The sequence below is a fragment of the Aedes aegypti genome, chromosome 1 (assembly GCF_002204515.2).
Source record: "Aedes aegypti strain LVP_AGWG chromosome 1, AaegL5.0 Primary Assembly, whole genome shotgun sequence".
NCBI lineage: Eukaryota > Metazoa > Arthropoda > Insecta > Diptera > Culicidae > Aedes > Aedes aegypti.
In genome coordinates this window covers 218,538,307-218,565,506 of record NC_035107.1, presented here as the reverse complement: position 1 = coordinate 218,565,506, position 27,200 = coordinate 218,538,307, and the positions used below count along the sequence as shown (strand labels likewise).

At 36.1% G+C, this 27,200-nt stretch overlaps 5 protein-coding genes across 9 annotated transcripts; 2 read left to right on the top strand and 3 right to left on the bottom strand.

Moving 5' to 3' along the window:
* Positions 1-1,098: 1,098 nt before the first annotated feature.
* On the top strand, positions 1,099-6,990 carry LOC110681550. 3 transcript variants are annotated; one of them, XM_021857599.1, is made up of 3 exons: positions 1,099-1,866; positions 2,870-2,988; positions 6,700-6,990. In XM_021857599.1, the coding sequence occupies exons 1-3, from the start codon at positions 1,581-1,583 to the stop codon at positions 6,901-6,903; spliced, it is 609 nt and encodes a 202-aa protein (XP_021713291.1). In that variant the 5' UTR covers positions 1,099-1,580; the 3' UTR covers positions 6,904-6,990. The 3 variants fall into 3 exon arrangements, 1 of the variants encoding a protein (XP_021713291.1); XR_002503257.1 differs by lacking the exon at positions 1,099-1,866 and adding an exon at positions 2,572-2,792 and having other exon boundaries at positions 6,700-6,983; XR_002503256.1 differs by lacking the exon at positions 1,099-1,866 and adding an exon at positions 2,575-2,799 and having other exon boundaries at positions 6,700-6,981.
* A 68-nt stretch (positions 6,991-7,058) lies between these two features.
* Positions 7,059-8,527, bottom strand: LOC110681549 (putative nuclease HARBI1). Its single transcript, XM_021857598.1, has 2 exons — positions 7,991-8,527; positions 7,059-7,928 (listed from the first exon to the last, which is right to left on the bottom strand). Exons 1-2 carry the CDS (start codon positions 8,255-8,257, stop codon positions 7,137-7,139), a joined length of 1,059 nt encoding a protein of 352 aa, XP_021713290.1. The 5' UTR covers positions 8,258-8,527; the 3' UTR covers positions 7,059-7,136.
* A 7,157-nt stretch (positions 8,528-15,684) lies between these two features.
* On the bottom strand, positions 15,685-16,525 carry LOC110681548. The gene is made up of 2 exons (XM_021857597.1): positions 16,108-16,525; positions 15,685-16,044 (listed from the first exon to the last, which is right to left on the bottom strand). The coding sequence occupies exons 1-2, from the start codon at positions 16,329-16,331 to the stop codon at positions 15,864-15,866; spliced, it is 405 nt and encodes a 134-aa protein (XP_021713289.1). The 5' UTR covers positions 16,332-16,525; the 3' UTR covers positions 15,685-15,863.
* Positions 16,526-18,866: 2,341 nt separating this feature from the next.
* LOC110681547 lies at positions 18,867-24,760 on the top strand. Of its 3 annotated transcripts, none has more exons than XM_021857596.1 (3): positions 18,867-19,636; positions 20,640-20,758; positions 24,470-24,760. In XM_021857596.1, exons 1-3 carry the CDS (start codon positions 19,351-19,353, stop codon positions 24,671-24,673), a joined length of 609 nt encoding a protein of 202 aa, XP_021713288.1. In that variant the 5' UTR covers positions 18,867-19,350; the 3' UTR covers positions 24,674-24,760. The 3 variants fall into 3 exon arrangements, 1 of the variants encoding a protein (XP_021713288.1); XR_002503255.1 differs by lacking the exon at positions 18,867-19,636 and adding an exon at positions 20,345-20,562 and having other exon boundaries at positions 24,470-24,753; XR_002503254.1 differs by lacking the exon at positions 18,867-19,636 and adding an exon at positions 20,348-20,569 and having other exon boundaries at positions 24,470-24,751.
* A 68-nt stretch (positions 24,761-24,828) lies between these two features.
* On the bottom strand, positions 24,829-26,297 carry LOC110681546 (putative nuclease HARBI1). Its single transcript, XM_021857595.1, has 2 exons — positions 25,761-26,297; positions 24,829-25,698 (listed from the first exon to the last, which is right to left on the bottom strand). The coding sequence occupies exons 1-2, from the start codon at positions 26,025-26,027 to the stop codon at positions 24,907-24,909; spliced, it is 1,059 nt and encodes a 352-aa protein (XP_021713287.1). The 5' UTR covers positions 26,028-26,297; the 3' UTR covers positions 24,829-24,906.
* Positions 26,298-27,200: the final 903 nt, after the last annotated feature.

The window sequence follows — 27,200 nt, the reverse complement described above, 5'->3', positions numbered from 1 at the left end:
GAATCCCAAGGATTCCGGTTGGAATCCCAAGGATTCCGGTTGGAATCCCAAGGATTCCGGTTGGAATCCCAAGGATTCCGGTTGGAATCCCAAGGATTCCGGTTGGAATCCCAAGGATTCCGGTTGGAATCCCAAGGATTCCGGTTGGAATCCCAAGGATTCCGGTTGGAATCCCAAGGATTCCGGTTGGAATCCCAAGGATTCCGGTTGGAATCCCAAGGATTCCGGTTGGAATCCCAAGGATTCCGGTTGGAATCCCAAGGATTCCGGTTGGAATCCAAGGATTCCGGTTGGAATCCCAAGGATTCCGGTTGGAATCCCAAGGATTCCGGTTGGAATCCCAAGGATTCCGGTTGGAATCCCAAGGATTCCGGTTGGAATCCCAAAGATTCCAGTCGGAATCCCAAAGATTCCAGTCGAAATCCCAAAGATTCCAGTCGGAATCCCAAAGATTCCAGTCGGAATCCCAAGGATTCCTGTCGGAATCCCAAAGATTCCAGTCGGAATCCCAAGGATTCCAGTCGGAATCCCAAGGATTCCAGTCGGAATCCCAAGGATTCCAGTCGGAATCCCAAGGATTCCAGTCGGAATCCCAAGGATTCCAGTCGGAATCCCAAGGATTCCAGTCGGAATCCCAAGGATTCCAGTCGGAATCCCGCACCACAATGTAATAGATATTCCAGTAGAGTTAAAAAAAAAATCCCAACCTGAAATAATCACCATTATTTTCACAACCCAATACGTTGACCCAAAAGGCAACGACCGGTACGGAAACGAGTTACTAAATATAGTAGCGACCGGTGTGAGAATGAGTGACCAAACTAAAATGACAGCTCTGTGGGTGATCATTTTACTCACCGGAATAGTCGCCCCCGTTAAAGATGCTCTAATCGCACCTGCTCATGCGATGCAAAGTTTTCTAGATGCGAAGCTAAAGTCAAACAAGGGTGGAGGGCGGCTGTCAAATGGGAGTAAAATTGAAAAGCCGCCAACCTAAGTCCAGAACCAGTTTTAAGGCTTAACGCGGAATAGTAAAAAATATTATTCACAAGATTTCAGGTAATAAATGCGCTTGAAGGATATTAGGTGATATGAATAAAACCAAGCATTTACTCGTGCTCAACATGACTTGAGTAAAGTAAATGGTTTGAGCATTTACTCAGAACCGTATGAATAAAGTTGAACTTTACTCAAAGTAAGTTCGAATTTCGAACATAGCATTTGCTTTGTCAAAATTGTTGTTTACTTTTGAAAGGTGCCATTTTTATGAGAGAGTTCAACGGTTTGAAATTGATTTCCGTACGCGTACGAGTTTAAACTATCTTTTGCATATATTTTTCATTAAAAAAAAAGAGTTTGTTACAACCTATTTGCAAAATGTCAGACGGAGAATTCACCAATGAAGAATATCTACTGGATCCGCAAACAAGTAAGCAAATTAGCTAAATGTTAATTATGAATATGAAATATTTTTTATTTTATTTTTGATCTTAGGCACTGATGAAGACGAAAGCTTGGATGATGGCGTGAAGCAGAAAACAGGAAAAAAGATTCTCGATGATACTAAGTTCATTGAGATAATGATCATCCACGGAAAAGTGCTGCTTGAGAAATCACAAGCACCACCTATAAAGGAAAAGAAGAAAAATGCTGCTAAGGACATGTGTATACAACTGCTTATACAACATGGCATAGATATGACGCCGAAGCAGGTCATGAAAAAGATCAACAACCTAAAAGCAAGGATCAAGGCAAAAACTGACCGGAAGCAAACCGGCAATCGGAAAATCAATTTAAATGGGCCTGAAAGAAAGTTTTTCGATCTGATGGGAGGTGTTGACAATCCGAGCGTGAGCAAGCGTCCCTGTAAGTATTGTTTTATGTAAAGAGATTTTAAGAGACAGGTCATGTTCTAGCAAAAGCGTAGAGTAACGTATTTGTATCCTAAGGCACGCTGTCCTTATACTTAAATTCCCTACCAATCGGTTAGATTTAATATTCTTGTGGTGATTTTCAAATAGCCGTAGCGGTAAACGCGCAGCTATACAATAAACGACCTTCAGCTGCGTGATTGAATCTCACCGGTCTAGGGATTTGAGATTTGCTCGACTTCCCAGGGCGGAGAGTAGCTTCGCGCTTGTCAGTTGCCACTATTGCAATTGGCAAAAATGGCTTTAAGTTAATAAGGACGCATTTAAATATAACGTAACGCTCAAATTACCAATTTCAGACCACCTCCCTCCCCCACGTAACAACCTTTGTATGGAAAAATTATTTTTTTGTATTGCTCGTAACACTAGAATATGCACCTCCCTTCCCCCTGTAGCGTTACGTAATATTTGAAGGATCTCCGACTGTGGAGGTGTTCATAACTACACTCAGAAATAAAAATAGTCACAGAATTACTAAAGTTTATGCATTAATGACTATTTTCTATCTGCCTCTCTTTTATTCTGCTGAGAATTTCTACACTAAATGTCATTTCGCCTGGGTTGCCTATCGATGCTTCAACCCAGGTGAATTGACAAATATGAATAAATTTCCCTGCAGAACGAAAGAGAGGCAGATGCAAAATAGTCATAAATTACTAGAATTTAGTAATTCTGTGACTATTCGTGTTTCTGAGTGTACAATGAAAAACCGGCTCTGCCTAAGTTGGGACGTTACGTCAAAAAAGAAAGATAATCTATATTTGTCACGCTATTTGCCACCACTTCTTCCATCCATTTGTTTCGATTTTTTTATAAGTTCTCTTTAGTTTCCACCAAGACTTACTTCCCTTAGTGCATGACGTAATTTGTACACCATCCCCTACAAGTATTAAGCTTACGGTATAGTTCACTTTATTCGTTTTTTTAATAATTTGTAGATGGTGTCGCTGTTGGATCATCTGGTAGGCAGCAAGATACGGCTCTTGAAGAGGACGAAGGACAAAGTGCGGTTAACGAGGAAGCCAACAATGAAACTGCAAACATTTCTGTGGATCAGGTAAGATCGTTTTTCTTCTTCCTTTTTTATAACATACTGACACTCTATAGGGCGTCAGTTCTCGGCATCAGTTCTCGACAAACATTAGAAAAGAGCCCAAGAGGTCTTGAGCCTTTTTTCATAAACGTTGCTGTTGAGCCTTTTTTCACCCGCCCACGCAAACTAACTCCACTATCAGAAAGATCAATATTAGCTCTTCCCAATAGTGTTATTGATAAACGTGATCGAGTTAAATGGGGTACAACAGCGTCTTGAAAAGCCATTGTTTACCTATGTCAATGTTTGTCCAGAATTGTAGTTTTACGTCCGCTTATTTCTGAGACTAAACCTAAACACCAGACGCTCAGAAAAAAATTCACATGTTTTACAATATTTATCGAACCCATCATCATATGAACCGGGACCAAAATCGTACTTCCCAGTCGGAGGAGATTTCAGAAAATCCCGACGGCGTCGACGATAATTGATACTCAGCCGGTTAGGCAATCTTGAACCGTTCCTCAGATCGGTCACATTTCTAATTACGTTTATATTTAAAAATGTTAATATGTACGTAAACATACCACGTACATCCTAGGCCAATTAGATTAATAATCAATAATTAAAAATTATTATTAATGCATATAGTCTTCAACCTCAATTTGAATTATATGCTTTTTCCTATACATGTTCAACTGGATTTTTGGTACAGTGTCCGTTAGATTTTGGAAACATGTGAATTAAATTACAAAGTAATCCTACAACCTTGGTTATGATGAACCCTCGCTTTTCCATGATAGCTCCAGAGTTCCATTGGTTTTCGACAAACTGAAAACAAACCCAATAAGATGAATACTATGCAGTAGTTACTAGAATATGATTCCATGCTTATTCGATAGAGTTAACAATTTGTTTCAAAAGTAAGTAATCAATTAGCTATTGAAAACCAATCCAAATTTTATTAAATTACTTCAAAAAATTTAGCCCATTTACAACAGCGTTTGTTTAAGCTCTCTACACAAAAACACTTTTTATACCGACGTTATGAAATCAGCTCTACTTCTCAGCAGCGTACAGCTCAAGTAATTTCGATAGCGGAATCATTCCTTGACCGTTTCTTGTCCTATTCTTTTGATCTAACAATAAATTTGTCGCCTTTCAGTTATTTTGTTTGATTTTTATATTAGTTTGTTGTTTTGAAGTGTTTTAGTCTACAGCTGTTTTGAATTATTCCCAACCTTCTAGGTGAGAATAATTCTTCAATCCTTCAGATTTTTTTTTAAATCTGGGATTCTCATAATAATTCCCTCAATGATTATTTCATAGTATAGCACAGCAATTCTAAAAGTTTTATCAATGATTTTCAGGATTATATTTGGGACTCCTGCATAATTGTCAAGTCTCTGTAGATTTTTCCAAAATCTTAAAAAATCTAGAAAGCCATCATTTTTCGCAATGTCTTCACAGATAACTTAAGCTTTTCCTCAAGGGATTGTATTAAATTTCCTACTAAGGATACTCCTGATTTTTAATTACTCCATAAAAAGATTTTTTAATTAGAAACTTCAAATAATTTGCCAGGATTTCTTTTCTTTTAGATGTATTTTATTCGTGAAATCGCGTAAAATAAATATACAAGAACTAGCTAGTTTTCCCAAAATTTTCGTAGAAATTCATAGCAAATTCATATTTAATGCAACGTATTCAAAAAAATCTCCAAAAGTTTAATCTGGAAATCCTTAGCTATTTGTTACCCAATTCATCTATTTTTACGATAAGCATTTCAGGGATACTGTCATAAATTCACCGTTTATTTTTTTCAGATTTTTTTTTTCCAAAAAATACGCTAGAAAAGTTTTCTTCGAAAATTTCAGAATTCAGAAATTTTATCCAAAAAATATTCCTTTAGAAAAGTTGTGAGAAAACTACCTAGATTTTTTAAATAATTCCTTTAGGGATTTCCACAGGAATTATGATACGACAGGGACGCCATAAACATTTTGAAAACATTTGTCATGCTTCTGATTGCCCAAGCAAACAAAACCTCTAAAAAATTCTAACATCAATTCAAATTGAATTCAGAATAATTGTTTTTTTTTTTAACAATTTTCGGTGGCAAATTTCTTGATGAAATGCTTGATCGAAGATTTTTACTCGAATTTTTGAAAACATAAAGATCTACAAGCAAATTGCTACGAATACCAATGTACAATCAATCTTACATAAGTCGGTTCAATGATCTATTTCAAAATAAAATTTTAGTACAAGTCAAAACTTAGCGTGACATAATTTGTGTTTCATCGCTAATAAATTAATCAGAATCTGATTCAGAAAATTTTACAAATACTCCTCTAATAATTTCATCTTCAACACCTACAAGAAATTATCATATTTGTATTGCAGATTAAGCAATTCCTTCAGCAATAGTTAAAATTTAAATAAAAATACTATTCATGAAGAATTCATGATTTACCTCTATTATAAATTCCAGTAATGATTTGACTAAAAATATAATACTAAAATTCTTGGACAAAAAATCCTGGTACAGTGAAAATCTATGAATCGATGTTCCATTTCTTGATGTCGACTCGTTCAACCATATTAGAAACGAAATTTTATGGTTACTATGGCAGCCATCTCGAACATTTTTTAAAGCATTCCATTACTGATTTTTTCCATGAGTCGATGGTCCCTTCATATATCGACTCATTTCCATACCAGGGTTTTTTGCCCAAGAAATTTGTGCGAAACTTTTTGGTATAGCTTCTAAACTGTCCATTTAACAAAAGTAGGCATTGAGTAATAGAGTACCAAGTATGCATTTCTTGCCAGTATGGAAAGAAACTAAAATTTATAAAAAATAGTAGAAGCTCAACAACACTTATTATAAGCTGAAATTTCGTACAGCTCATATCGCATATTGAATGAACAAACAGAAAATAAATGTGATATAAATTTTCTTCTTCTTCTTTCTAGCGTTACGTCCCAACTGGGACAAAGCCTGCTTCTCAGCTTAGTGTTCTAATGAGCACTTCCACAGTTATTAACTGAGAGCTTACTATGCCAATGACCATTTTTGCATGTGTATATCGTGTGGCAGATACGAAGATACTCTATGCCCTGGGAAGTCGAGAAAATTTCCAACCCGAAAAGATCCTCGACCGGTGGGATTCGAACCCACGACCCTCAGCTTGGTCAAGCTGAATAGCTGCGCGTTTACCGCTACGGCTATCTGGGCCCCTATAAATTTTATTACTACTATATTATAAAGGCCCATGTATAATCTCGATGTGACTGTTATGCGGCAATGTGACAAAACAACTTGGTATTTTTTCGAATTTTTTAGAACAAGTTGGTTGAATGTATATAGGTATGATTTGATGAAGTTCCACAGTATTAGCTCGAAATCGTCAAAAATGTCGAATGTGACATATATGCAGTTATGAAAGTAATTTACTTACATTATACTTTATTTAGTTATTTTAAACGGAGTACTTGAAAAAAATCTTGAACGCTTATGAAGAAGTCCAGTATTCAACACTACACTAATAACTGTCGGAAATACTGCGACATGATAGTAGGCTATGATAAACTGTATATAGAAAGTAGAAATATATTTTTTTCATTCTTGTTCCAACTGCCAACTAAAGTAGTTTGGTCTCTGGCTCTCACCACATTTTACCATAAATAACCAATACTAATAATTACTAATTGAATATGAAATGTTTTCAGCTCAACAGACAAAGCGATGTTAGACAAACTGTCAATCAAAAAACGATCCTGGAAGAGCAGCTGAACCTGATTAAGGCTCAACAAGCGTATACGGCACAGCTTCAGGCGCAACAAGATGAGCGTCACGAGAAGGAAATGGAGTTGCTGATGCTGAAACGCAAGTTGACTTTATTGAAAATACAGCAGCTTGAAAACGAGGATTGATAATTTTTTTCCAGGCTTTACTATCAAATATATTGGATGCGATATTCTTCAGCAATAATAGAGACAAATCACTAATAAAATACAAAATTTAATATTCAATTTGATTTTTTTTTAAATAAAACTATCGACGAAGCGTCATTTGAATTTCTGTACACATTATATTTATTGTCCAACGCTTAATATGTTTTTATTCTAGATTATAAAAATCACTTATACATATATTTATTTCTTTTTCAACGATTACTTCCACCTCGCAAATATGACGCAATACAATCGCGACGTCGTTGTCCTCTCTGCAATACTGTAGCATCAGTCACGGTTGGTCTGGGTACTTCTATATCATAGGTGGTTGTTTCCGCTGGTTCAAAGTCTTCATCTTTAAGATGTTTCGCCACGTTGTGCAGAACAAAGCATGCAGCGATGAAACGAGGAATTTTTTCGGTTTTTACCCTTACTTTTGACTGCAGTAATGGAAATCTTTGTTTCACTTGTCCAAAAACGCGCTCTATGACGACTCTTTCTCGCTTGTGAATCACATTGAACACTTTTTGTAAGGATGTCACAGGATCTCGGTATGGCGTCATTACCCAAGGGGTAAGAGGGTATGCTTCATCAGCCAAAAGAATCGCACCAGCCTGATTTTCCTGAATCAAATTGAAGACATTTGAGTTTTTCCATATTCGTGCGTCATGTACTGATCCAGCCCATTCACAATCCATGCTTGTAAACTGCTCTTTGGCATTACAGGTTGCTTGTACATTGAAGGAATTCAGCCCTTTCCTATTTACAAACTCATCCTTGTAGTTGCCTGGTTTATTGATCAGAATGTGAGTGCAATCTATTGCACCAATGGCACTTGGAAATTTGTATTTAGTTTGCCACATTTTCTTTTCCTGTTCAAATTCGTCCGGTGTGTTTGGAAAATGTATCCACTCGTCAGCTTTCTCAACTATTTCTTTGCACACAGACCAAATCGTTTTGCACACTGTTGTTTGGTGGATACCCAAGTCCTCTCCTACACCTACCTGTAACATACAATGAAAAATTCATATCAATTGGAAAAATCACTGAAATACTTATTCATTACCTGGAATCCTGGATCACCGACATATCTTAAAAAGCATTTCATCCTTTGAACATTCGATAACGCACCACCTCGATTTTCAAAACTATCTCCCAGAAATGCTTGTGTTACATGATCAACATTTTCACGAGTAAATCGATAGAGATCTTTGAAATTATTATCATCGCCTTCTCGCCTAGGCTTATACATTTTTACTGAGCGATTTATATAATTTCCATCTATGTCCGCTACAATCGGGAAAGGTAAATTAATAAAATCACCAGAATACATTGTTTTTTTACATTAAAATTTCAACACACGAATCTGCTACTTTTGGCGCCTGCTTATGTCAGCTGAGCATGGTCAGTAGGTGACTCACATTTTTTTGAGCATTTACTCAGATTTTACCGCTTTATTCATACGAATCTCAATGTTCGAAAAGTAAATGCTCAAGTTCTTAGTTTTATCATACCAACTTGAGTAAATGCTCAAGAAAATGATCTGACAGGTGGATCTGAGTAAAGTAAAAGCTTTTGCTCAGTTTATTCATACGACCTATTGTTTGCAAGCAATTCTCGCGTAACTTTTCAAAACGGCCTATCTAACAATTCACACATTTCGAGTAAATCGAGCTTGAAGGTTGTGAAAATATATTTTGAAACTGTATCAAAATGAAACAATTTTTCCCCACTGTGTTGCTTGTAGAGGGAAGCAGTGTAATAGAGTTCAACGTAAGTAATGAAATTTTGTCAATTTATTTGGAAATTACACTGGAATCTATAAAAACATCAGATAGGACGTTTTGACCAAAAATATGTACATAGGATAAATCATATAGGTCGTTCTGTTTCAACAATTGTTACATTGGACATTCACTTCGGTCATTTTGTTTCAGTTATAGTAACATCGGACATTTTGATTTGAGCACACAGCAAGCATGTTTTATTTCATTTTGTATCCACGTGCGTTGAACTGCTCCAACATTCAAGTTGAACTGCTCATTTTGTTGCGGTGTGATAATCGCAGGCACCAGCTGTGCTTTGTTTTGATTCATTCAATGCCACGACGTCACTTTTTCCCCTCCGTCTGTGTGTCCTATGTAACAACAGAAGGAGGGAAAAAGTTGAGCTGTACATGGGACTTTTTGCTTTCTCGCTGTTTCTCTCTCAATCTTCTCCCCGTTTCAATGCTGGTTTCGCCCACACTTGTTCGTGTTGAGTTACCCACTGCACGATGGGTGGTGACGACTGTGTTGCATTCGGCACCAGCCGTCGGCGCAAACAAGAAATAGCGGTGGGAAATGATGACGATGACGGCGCCGTCGATTGTGTTGTAGGAAACCAATGCCAAACAAATACATACACCTTCTCCGCTCTTCGGTGAATTATTGCTCTGCAAATACCTATATGTGCGCAAGTCGCGCATGCACGTCGCTCGTTTTGCTGCCGTGCCAAAATACAGTTTTGTGTACCTCGTTCTCTTTTTGTTATTAATATTAATATTATTATTTATATTTGAGCGTATTCAATATTGCGAGGCAGAGCGACTCTGAAAATATCGACATTTTGTTGCGGTGTGCTAATTGGAGACACCAGCTATGCTTTGTTTTGATTCATTCAATCCCACGACGTCATTTCTTCCCCTCCGTCTATGTGTCCTATGTAACAACAGAAGGAAGGGAAACGTTGAGCTGTATGTAGGACATTTTGCTCTCTCACTGATTCTCCCTCAATTTTTCCCCCGTTTTTATGACGGTTTCGCCCACATGATCATGTGTGAGTTTCCCACTGCATGACGTGGTGGTGGTGACGGCTGTGTTGCAATCAGCACCAGCCGTCGGTTGAAACAAGAAATTGCGGTGGGGAATGATGACGATGACGACGCCGTCCATCTTGTTGTAGGAACTTGAGAAAGGAGCCCACGCCTAACAACATACAGCTTCTCCTCTCTTCGGTGATTGATCGCTCTGAAAATATGTGTGAGCAAGTCGCGCATGTACGTTGCTCGTGTTGCTGCCGGGAAGCATATTTATACGCTTGATCGATCATGCATCTGAATCAGATTGATACAATAGGTCGTATGAATAAACTGAGCAAAAGCTTTTACTTTACTCAAATCCACCTGTCAGATTGTTTTCTTGAGCATTTACTCAAGTTGATATGATAAAACTGAGTACTTGAGCATTTACTTTTCGAACATCACCATTCTTATGAATAAAGCGGCAAAAGCTGAGTAAATGCTCAGAAAATCCTGAGTCACCTACTGACCATGCTCAGTTGAAAACAACAACCGAAAATAACTTTGAAAATTGTAAAAAATGATGTATTCGGGCTTTTATTATAAATATGCCGTTTCCAATAGTAGCTGACGTGGGCGATATCCATCAAGCTAGTCGGACTGAGGTCTGTTGAGGAGCTTAAATAATCGTGTTTGCCTTGTTCAACATTTGGATTGTGGAGATTAATTTGCAGATTCTGCAGCGTGGGAAAATGCAGACCAACCTGAAAGAAAATTAGGTTCTTTTATTTTTGAAAAGCCGAACATGCTTTTTTACTATCAGCCTAATCAGGATTTCGATTCGGATTCAGCCCCTCAGCATTTACAATCGATGTAAGATTTTACATAGCTAGGACAATGCAGACCACAACACGTTTGTTTTCCGAGTAAGGTTGCAGCCAAGATTTTAGCCAGGAGCAAACTGCCTTTCTAATAATATATTATATATAATAAATTTAATACAAAAACGACCATATTTGATACCTAGTGCTAAAAAAAATTTCCCATTTCTACTATGAAACGTAATCATTCTGAAGACATCACTGGTAGATTGAAGATTGAATACATTTTATGAACCTTTGAAAAACTTTTATGAACCGTATTAGAAATATTAGAATAACTTCAGGAAATCTTACTTATAATGTAATCTTAAGGAGATTTGAATCACATTCGTCGAATTTATGTATACCAGAGATTTTCGGGATTCCTTATACAATTTTATGTCAAATCTTGCGATGAAATATCTACAGAATGTCTACCCATCTTAGAAAACCCGGGAATTGCAAATGGCCGGGCAAAATACGGGGAATATACGAGAAATACTAGAAAACTTCGGGAAAAAATAAATTATGTACTTGGAACATAAGAATTTATGTTTGTTTCAAATTTAAGCACTGTGGGCGAGATTATAAACATGCAGGGAGGGAAACAGCCTAAAAATAAAAAAAAATTAAATCCATAAAATTCACATCATGACTGACTTTTTGTAAGGGGCTGTTCATTAATTACATACGTTAGACAATTTGTGATTTTTTTTTATCTCCCCTACCCCATGGTAATACTTTTTGTATGAAAATAAAAAATAAATTCTATGGCGCGTAAGAAATCTCAAACTCTACACCTCCCCCATTAATCCTTACGTAATTAATGGATTGCCCCTAAGTGACTGGTAGGATAGTTTACGTTTCTACTTATTTTTTTATACAGATCCTGCAAATTAATCGATGAACTCCTGAATAGATGTTAAGAAGATTTGTTTTACAATTTTATATATTTTTAGTGAGCTGCTTTGGAGATTTTAAGCGGCAAGATATTGAGTAAATTCAAAAACTGTCTTATGAGCTCCTTGAACATATTCTAGAATGAAACTTAGGAAATTATAGCATATAGTTTTTGTGAGTTCTTAGTGGTTCCCTATTGAATTCAAGACAGAATTATTAACAATTCCTGTCAAACGGATTGCTTATGAATGTGATTGGATTTCTACCAATATATGGCATTCTTTTTAATGCTTTATTAACACGATTTTACAGCTTAAGTTTAATTTTTTACTTAATGAATAAAAGGTGAGCTTGTTAGAGCGAACTACCCGACTAGATACATATAATAAAAATAAAATAGAATTTTACCAGAGTATGATTTGCATATCCCATTATGATATAATTTTGTTAGACACTGTTATCCACAGAAAATATTTAAACAAAAATATATCATAATATGTTATATTTATTTTGAACATGTTTCTATTTGTTTTTTTTTTACATTTTTTTAATAAAATTGAACACATATCAGTGCATTTCAATAAGTTAAGGTTTTGTTATAAAAATGTTATGATCATCATTTAATAATTGAATAATTGCAAATGATTAAAAATTAACTTGTTGTTACACATTTCCAATATTAAATTGCTTGTAGTATTATACATTTACACATTTTTCTGTTTATTGCGCGGAATATCATGTCTTATTAGGATTTTCTTATAATTATTAAAAAAAAACTCGTAATTAAAATAGTTACCCCGTATATTACACAGTATTATAATTTTGATACATTGTATCAAAAATTATAACTGGGTTTGATATGTTGTTGATAGATTTAAAACACATTTAATTATATTTATTATACATTTCATATATTTTTTTGTTATAATTTTAGTTATTTTACCAACATCAAAATTGTATCAATCTGTGTTTGATAAAATCTTTGTATCATAATATCATAAGGTGATATAATTTTGTTGTGTGCCCATAGTCGGGCATCGGATTTTTTTTTTTTTTTTGAGGTCATCGTTCCTCTCATAAAGATCTCTCCTTGGACCCCCGGGAGTTTCACCAGATCCACAATTTCTGCAGAAAGCAGCCATGGGCCATGTCTTACGCAACATTCTTGGATAAGAGTCGATTGTTAAACTTGAACTTTTCTCTATTGTTGAACTTTTTTTTTTTATTTTATTTTATTTTATTGATGTACAAGGGGGTCAGGGGCCAAGTCTCCAGCATAAGTTTAAAAATAACACCTTCCATAATACACCAGGGGTTTTGGAGTTTGGAAAGTAGGCAACGCAACATCTTTGACCAGAAGGTTCTTTAAGTTTTGCTTTTACTCTAGACTTCCCCTACACGTATGAATGATGCAAGGTCGAAAGAACATGAATCAGTCATACATATAACGGTAGTGAAGTGTTTTGCCTAAGGATATGTGAAAGGAGGGATTTTGTGTGGTGTTTTGTAAATCGCTCTGTGGAACAAATTTGTTATTAGTTAAATAATAAGTTCATTTGATTTACCTTTCAATTAGTATTCAATGATTACAGAAACTTTATACTTAACAAAGGCGTGGAGTGCAGCAAGCTAGGTGGGCGGATCAAGTGCGTATCGATTTGGCGAGCGTGGGGCAGAACCGAGGATGAAGAGATGCGACCGCAAACCGACGTTTTCTCGGCCATTACGCTGCCATGATAAGAGATGCTCTTCCTCTTCGATGAATTATTCCTCGAAGCGGGTTAGATATGAAAACAAGGATAAAGAGAGAAGGAATATTAGTGATTATTACATGCTTTGTGGCAGTATTGGCGTACATGGAAGTCATACAAAATTCGCTCTTTGGATTCCCACGATAACAATCCCTGAAACCAATGATAAACAACAAAAAAATAATCCAAAAGAGCGAGAACCTTGATGTTTCAATGTATGACAATCCAGCTTTATTGCATGTGAGAAGTTCTTGGTGATATTCTCACAACGGCCATTCAGAATGGTTCGATAATGTAGATAAAAGATGTAGATAAAAGATCATTATGATAACATTAACGCGACGACATGTTAGTAAACTCAAAACGATTATTATATTTGCAACTGTTAATTTAAATAGTTAAGCTAAGGGTCGGTTATTGCATATAACTTTATAGATAAGCAGCAGTAAAGCACGAACGCGAATCCATCCCATCTTCAAATGCACAACACTTCATTCTGGAATTTTAGAACGTCCATGTTGTAACTTGTTCACACAAGAAATCTGCCTCGACCGAGTTGGCAGAACGCGCCCATACCCCTTTCTGAACCAAAGGACAGGGAACTAATACCATGATACCTTAATTACAAATACTAAAGCTACTTCTATGTTATTTCCACTACTACGCTCACGATAATTATGTTATGATCGTTAGAATAAAAACGATAGAGGTTACTACTACATAACAGAAATACTACCCAAAGAACGCTATTGTCGCCAGTGTTGGTGTGATAAATGCAAAGTAGTGCAAAAATGCGTAGGGGATTAAATAAGTTATTAATTACAGCATTTTGTTCAACAATATTATATTATATTATGAAAGATATTTCAAAATGAAAAATTTCAGTAACAGCAGTGCCATCCCGACTAGAGGCTTATAACAAAAATATAATAAAATTTCATCAGAATATGATATGCATATCATATTATGATATAATTTTGTTAGGCTCCGTTATCCATAGAACATAATAAAACATAAATATAACATAATGTGTTTTATTTCCCTTTAAGATATTTTTTTGTTTATTTTTAACAACTTTATAACAAAATAAATAGATAGTTATGCATTTCAATTATATACAATATTATCGTATATCCAACAGTATTATAATTTTGATACTTTGTATCAAACATTATAACTTGGTTTGATATGTTTTTGATAGAATTAAAACACATTTTGTTATGTTTATGTTACTATTCATACACTTTTTGTTATAATTTTAGTTATTTTAACAACATCCTGCATCAAGTTTGTAACAACCTATGTTCGAAAAAAACTTATAACATAATAACATATGCTGATATAATTTTGTTATGTACCCTTAGTCGGGATCAGTTTTCTAATTATTATACATATATCAGTAACATTACTAAACTATCTCTAACACCGCTACAACCTACCTTACTAAATAACGCAATACCGTAAAATGCCGTAATTCAGAACATTTAGGAATATTTCTCAAAAATCGTAAATTATTGTTAATGACAATTTTAATTGGAATTATGATGCATTACCAGCGTATACAAATAGCGGTATGGACAAATTTCAAAATTTTTCTTAAATTTCGATTTATTTTGGACCAAATATGCGGATTTAGGCGATGCGCTGAATTACGGCACCTTACGGTATTACTAAGGTAATAATTACTACATTGTTAGTAAACCTAACATAAATGTCTATTTTCAATGACCTGTGAGACGCAGAGACCACCCGCACCCACTCTTGCGCCTCGTGGTCTACTGAAAAAGATTTATGTATATTGAACTAATACTACTATTAGAAATAGTGCTACTGATGAAGGTGATCGTTGGTTTCCCAGTCTTATTAGTGATTTGAGTGTTAGTAGAGACTGGTAGTGAGCCCTGCCGGTCCCTCCAGCATTACGCGTAGTTATCTGGTGTTAGATCATGCGACAGTAACTAAACTCATGCTGAAGGTGTGATAAATCAAGTGTAAAATATATTTAAGCATTGAAACACATGTCATTATTTAATTTAAAACTATTAGACTAGCTTACATTTTATAAGTTATAATTACGATTATTTTCGCGATCAATATATTAGTATTAGTATATTTCACAATATCAACAATATGCAATCACTTGATAAATCACCGTCAATCCCATCACCTAAGGGAAGGGTTGAACTTTTCTCTATTGTTGAACTTCGGTCTAAATTACGATAGAGCAGAAATTACTTTAGATAGTTATGAAATCTATCCAAATTTTCTTCTAGTTCTAGGGGAGAGAGGCATTCTTGTTATTCAACGGATTCGAAAGTAAGAAGTGAATGAAAGAAAAGTGAATTGATTTACCTAAAAAACAAATATCTGGTCTTTAGGCAAACTTTCAGTTCCAATAATTCATAACGGTTTGTCAAAAAGATCGCTTGTATTTGTCTATTGGATTTTTTAATTAATCGTTTATATCTGTTTATTCGAAACTCTTTTAAAATCCACAGCATTAAAAAAAACATTAAGATTAATTAATATACAAATCCCATCCCAATTCAAAAATTGGAGTTTTTCAATGCATCTCTGGGAGAACTCATCGATGATATTGCTTCAAAGGCAAAGGCAGACCTGGTCATCAGCTTCCTGAGCTTGCTCATACTAGCCAAAATGACCGCAATAGTTCTTTGCCATTGCCTCGTACAGCACCGGGTACATGATGGATCCGTTAGAATGTCGATCGTTGTCGTTTGGTGAACTTTTTCTAATGACCAAACTGGATCCGATTCCGCTGTAAAGCACGGTTACCTGCTGCTTCATGCTGGCTACCCACTGATGAGCACTATTCGGGATGGACAGAACTAATTAACAAGACAAAATAATAATTCATGTGCAAAACACTAACCGTATCAGTCCCCACTTGAGGTTAACAAAAGTACCGATTATAGTCCTTAGCACTTCCATGCGGCACAGGATTGCTCCAGTTCTGCTCATCACACTCTGATGCTGCCAGTTGAGTTTCACCGAGGTATGTGGCTTTTCCAGCAGCCGGCAGTAAACGGCGCAGCTCAAAAATTTATATATAAATACATATTGCACGGCAAAAACGGGTAATATCCGTAAAGGCATAGCTTTTTTGCACCACTAGAATTCTTCTTTGCAAAAATCAAACAACCAAACCAAAACAACATTTTTGACAAAGTAAAAGCTAAGTTCGAATTTCGAACTTACTCTGAGCAAAGTATCGTTTTATTCATACGGATTTGAGTAAATGCTCAGAGACTTTACTTTGCTCGAATCGGGTTGAGCATGAGTAAGTGCTCGGTTTTATTCATACGACCTATTGTTTCGACTTTGACTTCAAGGGTGGAATTGGCGGCTCTTTATTGCTACCCCAACGTGTAGCTGGTTCTAAAATGTAAACAACCATACATAATTACGACCAAACAATGGTGGAGGCGTAATCAATAGACCATTTCCGTCAGATCTTACCCCCTATTTTTATATTTTCCTTCGAAAGACGATTATTTTTAATGATTATTGACGCTTTCAGATCTAATTTATATGCTCTCCTGATTTTATTATAATTTTTTTTAAACTTGAGAATTCACCACATTTTGAGTAGTGCGGCACAGTTGTTTCAACCCTGTGGGTAAACAAAGTGGAGATTTTTCCACAACTTTTAATCTCACCCCTGCGTTAAGCGTTTGTAGACCTAACTAAATGTCAATTTCAAATCAAGCAAACGACGACCCGACAACTTCGTAGAAATCTGAGACTCACATCGGATAGCAATTACCGTTCGATATCTTATGTGGTCAAACTGTTCCGGAACCATATGGCCAATGGAGTATGTAAATACTTCCCCGTTTTACCACTCATAGATCTCCCCGAAATATCCTCCACGACCATAACAAATAACCCCTTCATCTTCCCGCCGGAGACCTCTGCCGTGCTCCGCGATAGTCCTCGAAAAGGGCTCTGCTCCCCCAACGACCCTGTGCCCGGCAGCAAACTGGGGACGAAGATTTTATCGTCCGTCAGCATACTGTTTATGCATACTGATTGATGCATTCCAATGGAAGCTGCAATTAATACCGTTTGATACCTGCTGCTTGTGTCGTCAAACTGTTCCGGAACCGCATGGCCAATCGAGTATACATACTTCCCCGTTACACTACTCTAATAAATCTCCCCGACTATCCTCCACGACCACAACAAATATCCCCTTCATCTTCCCGCCGGAAGCTTCTGCCGTGCTCTGCAATAGTCCTCGAAAAAGGTTCCGCTCCCGGTGGCAAACTGGGGAAGATTTCACCGTGTGACAGCATACTGTTTCGATCACTCGATTCCAATAGAAAATGCAGGGATCCGAACAGACCGATGACCAATCTCAAGAGATGCGATCTTCCGGATTTCAGCGAAAATTTCTTCGCCACCCTCAGCCAACCACAAATCCGGAAGAGAGCGGGAACATTTTCATATCCAAGCGGAGCACCACAGCAGTCACAGGTGATAGAGATGAAAAGGATACCAGTCGTTGTCCTGAAAAGTTTCGTCGTGCTGGATCTCTTCTACATATTTTAATACCGTTGGTGGAACTGAAGTTAAAAAATTGGCGGCCATCAGCAGCACCAAGATGGTTTTGTTGATTCCAGCCACGGTGGAAGTGGCGGATGAAAATATAAACAAAGGTATCTGTCATGATTGATCCGAATCAGCTGATCATATATTCACCACAACGTGGAGACAAAAATCATAGGAGAAAAAGGGGTCCGATAAAAATCGGAGAGAAATAAATTGTAGCGAACCATGGGGTGTACTGTCGTGCCGTAGTTTTTCATTGTTTTTCAATAGTTAGAGGCTTCAAAACATATGGGTTCCTTGGGAAAATTTGTTCAGTAAATTAACAGAAAGCATATAAGCCATTAAATTTTTTTCACGGAAATGGTCTATTTTGTCGAAAACATCTATTTTGTAAATTCAGCTGAATATTCTGATTAAATTGCCAACAGCGCACTGTAGTAGCACGTAGCAAACAATTCTCGCGTAACTTTTCAAAACGTCCTAAGTAACAAATGTAAACAAATCGAGATTATCATTGCAAATCATTTGCGTTGCACCACTTAGCAGCACACTAGAACACTCGTTCTGATATATTAACAATAAATTAATCTATCAAAAGCTTAACAAAATAACCAATGTTCAAAACTGCATCGCTTTTAATCAATTGTTACATTGGACCTTTGATCAGAGAACCAACCACATGTCCTATGTAACATGTATGAATAAACACGATTCTAATGTTACATTGGACATTCCTGAATAAAGCTTTGAAATGGAGTTTAAAAGGTAGAATGATTTGTAGAAGCGTGTCTGAGACACTACTTAGATGTATAGATTGCCATAATAACTGCTTCTCAATCATTTCAGTCGATATTTTCAGAGTCGCACTGCCTCGCAAAATTGAAAACGCTCAAGTGGCAAAAAGAGAATGAGTTACACAAAACGGTATTTTGGTCTTTTTGCCAAACCATGTTTTACCGTTTCGATGGATTGGATCAGCTGCAACTTCTCTTTTCATATTATTAGCACATTGCATGCATATAGGGGAATGATATTGAGCACAAGATTGAGCATCATGATGTCATTAGGTGATATGAATAAAACCAAGCATTTACTCGTGCTCAACATGACTTGAGTAAAGTAAATGGTTTGAGCATTTACTCAGAACCGTATGAATAAAGTTGAACTTTACTCAAAGTAAGTTCGAATTTCGAACATAGCATTTGCTTTGTCAAAATTGTTGTTTACTTTTGAAAGGTGCCATTTTTATGAGAGAGTTCAACGGTTTGAAATTGATTTCCGTACGCGTACGAGTTTAAACTATCTTTTGCATATATTTTTCATTAAAAAAAAAGAGTTTGTTACAACCTATTTGCAAAATGTCAGACGGAGAATTCACCAATGAAGAATATCTACTGGATCCGCAAACAAGTAAGCAAATTAGCTAAATGTTAATTATGAATATGAAATATTTTTTATTTTATTTTTGATCTTAGGCACTGATGAAGACGAAAGCTTGGATGATGGCGTGAAGCAGAAAACAGGAAAAAAGATTCTCGATGATACTAAGTTCATTGAGATAATGATCATCCACGGAAAAGTGCTGCTTGAGAAATCACAAGCACCACCTATAAAGGAAAAGAAGAAAAATGCTGCTAAGGACATGTGTATACAACTGCTTATACAACATGGCATAGATATGACGCCGAAGCAGGTCATGAAAAAGATCAACAACCTAAAAGCAAGGATCAAGGCAAAAACTGACCGGAAGCAAACCGGCAATCGGAAAATCAATTTAAATGGGCCTGAAAGAAAGTTTTTCGATCTGATGGGAGGTGTTGACAATCCGAGCGTGAGCAAGCGTCCCTGTAAGTATTGTTTTATGTAAAGAGATTTTAAGAGACAGGTCATGTTCTAGCAAAAGCGTAGAGTAACGTATTTGTATCCTAAGGCACGCTGTCCTTATACTTAAATTCCCTACCAATCGGTTAGATTTAATATTCTTGTGGTGATTTTCAAATAGCCGTAGCGGTAAACGCGCAGCTATACAATAAACGACCTTCAGCTGCGTGATTGAATCTCACCGGTCTAGGGATTTGAGATTTGCTCGACTTCCCAGGGCGGAGAGTAGCTTCGCGCTTGTCAGTTGCCACTATTGCAATTGGCAAAAATGGCTTTAAGTTAATAAGGACGCATTTAAATATAACGTAACGCTCAAATTACCAATTTCAGACCACCTCCCTCCCCCACGTAACAACCTTTGTATGGAAAAATTATTTTTTTGTATTGCTCGTAACACTAGAATATGCACCTCCCTTCCCCCTGTAGCGTTACGTAATATTTGAAGGATCTCCGACTGTGGAGGTGTTCATAACTACACTCAGAAATAAAAATAGTCACAGAATTACTAAAGTTTATGCATTAATGACTATTTTCTATCTGCCTCTCTTTTATTCTGCTGAGAATTTCTACACTAAATGTCATTTCGCCTGGGTTGCCTATCGATGCTTCAACCCAGGTGAATTGACAAATATGAATAAATTTCCCTGCAGAACGAAAGAGAGGCAGATGCAAAATAGTCATAAATTACTAGAATTTAGTAATTCTGTGACTATTCGTGTTTCTGAGTGTACAATGAAAAACCGGCTCTGCCTAAGTTGGGACGTTACGTCAAAAAAGAAAGATAATCTATATTTGTCACGCTATTTGCCACCACTTCTTCCATCCATTTGTTTCGATTTTTTTATAAGTTCTCTTTAGTTTCCACCAAGACTTACTTCCCTTAGTGCATGACGTAATTTGTACACCATCCCCTACAAGTATTAAGCTTACGGTATAGTTCACTTTATTCGTTTTTTTAATAATTTGTAGATGGTGTCGCTGTTGGATCATCTGGTAGGCAGCAAGATACGGCTCTTGAAGAGGACGAAGGACAAAGTGCGGTTAACGAGGAAGCCAACAATGAAACTGCAAACATTTCTGTGGATCAGGTAAGATCGTTTTTCTTCTTCCTTTTTTATAACATACTGACACTCTATAGGGCGTCAGTTCTCGGCATCAGTTCTCGACAAACATTAGAAAAGAGCCCAAGAGGTCTTGAGCCTTTTTTCATAAACGTTGCTGTTGAGCCTTTTTTCACCCGCCCACGCAAACTAACTCCACTATCAGAAAGATCAATATTAGCTCTTCCCAATAGTGTTATTGATAAACGTGATCGAGTTAAATGGGGTACAACAGCGTCTTGAAAAGCCATTGTTTACCTATGTCAATGTTTGTCCAGAATTGTAGTTTTACGTCCGCTTATTTCTGAGACTAAACCTAAACACCAGACGCTCAGAAAAAAATTCACATGTTTTACAATATTTATCGAACCCATCATCATATGAACCGGGACCAAAATCGTACTTCCCAGTCGGAGGAGATTTCAGAAAATCCCGACGGCGTCGACGATAATTGATACTCAGCCGGTTAGGCAATCTTGAACCGTTCCTCAGATCGGTCACATTTCTAATTACGTTTATATTTAAAAATGTTAATATGTACGTAAACATACCACGTACATCCTAGGCCAATTAGATTAATAATCAATAATTAAAAATTATTATTAATGCATATAGTCTTCAACCTCAATTTGAATTATATGCTTTTTCCTATACATGTTCAACTGGATTTTTGGTACAGTGTCCGTTAGATTTTGGAAACATGTGAATTAAATTACAAAGTAATCCTACAACCTTGGTTATGATGAACCCTCGCTTTTCCATGATAGCTCCAGAGTTCCATTGGTTTTCGACAAACTGAAAACAAACCCAATAAGATGAATACTATGCAGTAGTTACTAGAATATGATTCCATGCTTATTCGATAGAGTTAACAATTTGTTTCAAAAGTAAGTAATCAATTAGCTATTGAAAACCAATCCAAATTTTATTAAATTACTTCAAAAAATTTAGCCCATTTACAACAGCGTTTGTTTAAGCTCTCTACACAAAAACACTTTTTATACCGACGTTATGAAATCAGCTCTACTTCTCAGCAGCGTACAGCTCAAGTAATTTCGATAGCGGAATCATTCCTTGACCGTTTCTTGTCCTATTCTTTTGATCTAACAATAAATTTGTCGCCTTTCAGTTATTTTGTTTGATTTTTATATTAGTTTGTTGTTTTGAAGTGTTTTAGTCTACAGCTGTTTTGAATTATTCCCAACCTTCTAGGTGAGAATAATTCTTCAATCCTTCAGATTTTTTTTTAAATCTGGGATTCTCATAATAATTCCCTCAATGATTATTTCATAGTATAGCACAGCAATTCTAAAAGTTTTATCAATGATTTTCAGGATTATATTTGGGACTCCTGCATAATTGTCAAGTCTCTGTAGATTTTTCCAAAATCTTAAAAAATCTAGAAAGCCATCATTTTTCGCAATGTCTTCACAGATAACTTAAGCTTTTCCTCAAGGGATTGTATTAAATTTCCTACTAAGGATACTCCTGATTTTTAATTACTCCATAAAAAGATTTTTTAATTAGAAACTTCAAATAATTTGCCAGGATTTCTTTTCTTTTAGATGTATTTTATTCGTGAAATCGCGTAAAATAAATATACAAGAACTAGCTAGTTTTCCCAAAATTTTCGTAGAAATTCATAGCAAATTCATATTTAATGCAACGTATTCAAAAAAATCTCCAAAAGTTTAATCTGGAAATCCTTAGCTATTTGTTACCCAATTCATCTATTTTTACGATAAGCATTTCAGGGATACTGTCATAAATTCACCGTTTATTTTTTTCAGATTTTTTTTTTCCAAAAAATACGCTAGAAAAGTTTTCTTCGAAAATTTCAGAATTCAGAAATTTTATCCAAAAAATATTCCTTTAGAAAAGTTGTGAGAAAACTACCTAGATTTTTTAAATAATTCCTTTAGGGATTTCCACAGGAATTATGATACGACAGGGACGCCATAAACATTTTGAAAACATTTGTCATGCTTCTGATTGCCCAAGCAAACAAAACCTCTAAAAAATTCTAACATCAATTCAAATTGAATTCAGAATAATTGTTTTTTTTTTTAACAATTTTCGGTGGCAAATTTCTTGATGAAATGCTTGATCGAAGATTTTTACTCGAATTTTTGAAAACATAAAGATCTACAAGCAAATTGCTACGAATACCAATGTACAATCAATCTTACATAAGTCGGTTCAATGATCTATTTCAAAATAAAATTTTAGTACAAGTCAAAACTTAGCGTGACATAATTTGTGTTTCATCGCTAATAAATTAATCAGAATCTGATTCAGAAAATTTTACAAATACTCCTCTAATAATTTCATCTTCAACACCTACAAGAAATTATCATATTTGTATTGCAGATTAAGCAATTCCTTCAGCAATAGTTAAAATTTAAATAAAAATACTATTCATGAAGAATTCATGATTTACCTCTATTATAAATTCCAGTAATGATTTGACTAAAAATATAATACTAAAATTCTTGGACAAAAAATCCTGGTACAGTGAAAATCTATGAATCGATGTTCCATTTCTTGATGTCGACTCGTTCAACCATATTAGAAACGAAATTTTATGGTTACTATGGCAGCCATCTCGAACATTTTTTAAAGCATTCCATTACTGATTTTTTCCATGAGTCGATGGTCCCTTCATATATCGACTCATTTCCATACCAGGGTTTTTTGCCCAAGAAATTTGTGCGAAACTTTTTGGTATAGCTTCTAAACTGTCCATTTAACAAAAGTAGGCATTGAGTAATAGAGTACCAAGTATGCATTTCTTGCCAGTATGGAAAGAAACTAAAATTTATAAAAAATAGTAGAAGCTCAACAACACTTATTATAAGCTGAAATTTCGTACAGCTCATATCGCATATTGAATGAACAAACAGAAAATAAATGTGATATAAATTTTCTTCTTCTTCTTTCTAGCGTTACGTCCCAACTGGGACAAAGCCTGCTTCTCAGCTTAGTGTTCTAATGAGCACTTCCACAGTTATTAACTGAGAGCTTACTATGCCAATGACCATTTTTGCATGTGTATATCGTGTGGCAGATACGAAGATACTCTATGCCCTGGGAAGTCGAGAAAATTTCCAACCCGAAAAGATCCTCGACCGGTGGGATTCGAACCCACGACCCTCAGCTTGGTCAAGCTGAATAGCTGCGCGTTTACCGCTACGGCTATCTGGGCCCCTATAAATTTTATTACTACTATATTATAAAGGCCCATGTATAATCTCGATGTGACTGTTATGCGGCAATGTGACAAAACAACTTGGTATTTTTTCGAATTTTTTAGAACAAGTTGGTTGAATGTATATAGGTATGATTTGATGAAGTTCCACAGTATTAGCTCGAAATCGTCAAAAATGTCGAATGTGACATATATGCAGTTATGAAAGTAATTTACTTACATTATACTTTATTTAGTTATTTTAAACGGAGTACTTGAAAAAAATCTTGAACGCTTATGAAGAAGTCCAGTATTCAACACTACACTAATAACTGTCGGAAATACTGCGACATGATAGTAGGCTATGATAAACTGTATATAGAAAGTAGAAATATATTTTTTTCATTCTTGTTCCAACTGCCAACTAAAGTAGTTTGGTCTCTGGCTCTCACCACATTTTACCATAAATAACCAATACTAATAATTACTAATTGAATATGAAATGTTTTCAGCTCAACAGACAAAGCGATGTTAGACAAACTGTCAATCAAAAAACGATCCTGGAAGAGCAGCTGAACCTGATTAAGGCTCAACAAGCGTATACGGCACAGCTTCAGGCGCAACAAGATGAGCGTCACGAGAAGGAAATGGAGTTGCTGATGCTGAAACGCAAGTTGACTTTATTGAAAATACAGCAGCTTGAAAACGAGGATTGATAATTTTTTTCCAGGCTTTACTATCAAATATATTGGATGCGATATTCTTCAGCAATAATAGAGACAAATCACTAATAAAATACAAAATTTAATATTCAATTTGATTTTTTTTTAAATAAAACTATCGACGAAGCGTCATTTGAATTTCTGTACACATTATATTTATTGTCCAACGCTTAATATGTTTTTATTCTAGATTATAAAAATCACTTATACATATATTTATTTCTTTTTCAACGATTACTTCCACCTCGCAAATATGACGCAATACAATCGCGACGTCGTTGTCCTCTCTGCAATACTGTAGCATCAGTCACGGTTGGTCTGGGTACTTCTATATCATAGGTGGTTGTTTCCGCTGGTTCAAAGTCTTCATCTTTAAGATGTTTCGCCACGTTGTGCAGAACAAAGCATGCAGCGATGAAACGAGGAATTTTTTCGGTTTTTACCCTTACTTTTGACTGCAGTAATGGAAATCTTTGTTTCACTTGTCCAAAAACGCGCTCTATGACGACTCTTTCTCGCTTGTGAATCACATTGAACACTTTTTGTAAGGATGTCACAGGATCTCGGTATGGCGTCATTACCCAAGGGGTAAGAGGGTATGCTTCATCAGCCAAAAGAATCGCACCAGCCTGATTTTCCTGAATCAAATTGAAGACATTTGAGTTTTTCCATATTCGTGCGTCATGTACTGATCCAGCCCATTCACAATCCATGCTTGTAAACTGCTCTTTGGCATTACAGGTTGCTTGTACATTGAAGGAATTCAGCCCTTTCCTATTTACAAACTCATCCTTGTAGTTGCCTGGTTTATTGATCAGAATGTGAGTGCAATCTATTGCACCAATGGCACTTGGAAATTTGTATTTAGTTTGCCACATTTTCTTTTCCTGTTCAAATTCGTCCGGTGTGTTTGGAAAATGTATCCACTCGTCAGCTTTCTCAACTATTTCTTTGCACACAGACCAAATCGTTTTGCACACTGTTGTTTGGTGGATACCCAAGTCCTCTCCTACACCTACCTGTAACATACAATGAAAAATTCATATCAATTGGAAAAATCACTGAAATACTTATTCATTACCTGGAATCCTGGATCACCGACATATCTTAAAAAGCATTTCATCCTTTGAACATTCGATAACGCACCACCTCGATTTTCAAAACTATCTCCCAGAAATGCTTGTGTTACATGATCAACATTTTCACGAGTAAATCGATAGAGATCTTTGAAATTATTATCATCGCCTTCTCGCCTAGGCTTATACATTTTTACTGAGCGATTTATATAATTTCCATCTATGTCCGCTACAATCGGGAAAGGTAAATTAATAAAATCACCAGAATACATTGTTTTTTTACATTAAAATTTCAACACACGAATCTGCTACTTTTGGCGCCTGCTTATGTCAGCTGAGCATGGTCAGTAGGTGACTCACATTTTTTTGAGCATTTACTCAGATTTTACCGCTTTATTCATACGAATCTCAATGTTCGAAAAGTAAATGCTCAAGTTCTTAGTTTTATCATACCAACTTGAGTAAATGCTCAAGAAAATGATCTGACAGGTGGATCTGAGTAAAGTAAAAGCTTTTGCTCAGTTTATTCATACGACCTATTGTTTGCAAGCAATTCTCGCGTAACTTTTCAAAACGGCCTATCTAACAATTCACACATTTCGAGTAAATCGAGCTTGAAGGTTGTGAAAATATATTTTGAAACTGTATCAAAATGAAACAATTTTTCCCCACTGTGTTGCTTGTAGAGGGAAGCAGTGTAATAGAGTTCAACGTAAGTAATGAAATTTTGTCAATTTATTTGGAAATTACACTGGAATCTATAAAAACATCAGATAGGACGTTTTGACCAAAAATATGTACATAGGATAAATCATATAGGTCGTTCTGTTTCAACAATTGTTACATTGGACATTCACTTCGGTCATTTTGTTTCAGTTATAGTAACATCGGACATTTTGATTTGAGCACACAGCAAGCATGTTTTATTTCATTTTGTATCCACGTGCGTTGAACTGCTCCAACATTCAAGTTGAACTGCTCATTTTGTTGCGGTGTGATAATCGCAGGCACCAGCTGTGCTTTGTTTTGATTCATTCAATGCCACGACGTCACTTTTTCCCCTCCGTCTGTGTGTCCTATGTAACAACAGAAGGAGGGAAAAAGTTGAGCTGTACATGGGACTTTTTGCTTTCTCGCTGTTTCTCTCTCAATCTTCTCCCCGTTTCAATGCTGGTTTCGCCCACACTTGTTCGTGTTGAGTTACCCACTGCACGATGGGTGGTGACGACTGTGTTGCATTCGGCACCAGCCGTCGGCGCAAACAAGAAATAGCGGTGGGAAATGATGACGATGACGGCGCCGTCGATTGTGTTGTAGGAAACCAATGCCAAACAAATACATACACCTTCTCCGCTCTTCGGTGAATTATTGCTCTGCAAATACCTATATGTGCGCAAGTCGCGCATGCACGTCGCTCGTTTTGCTGCCGTGCCAAAATACAGTTT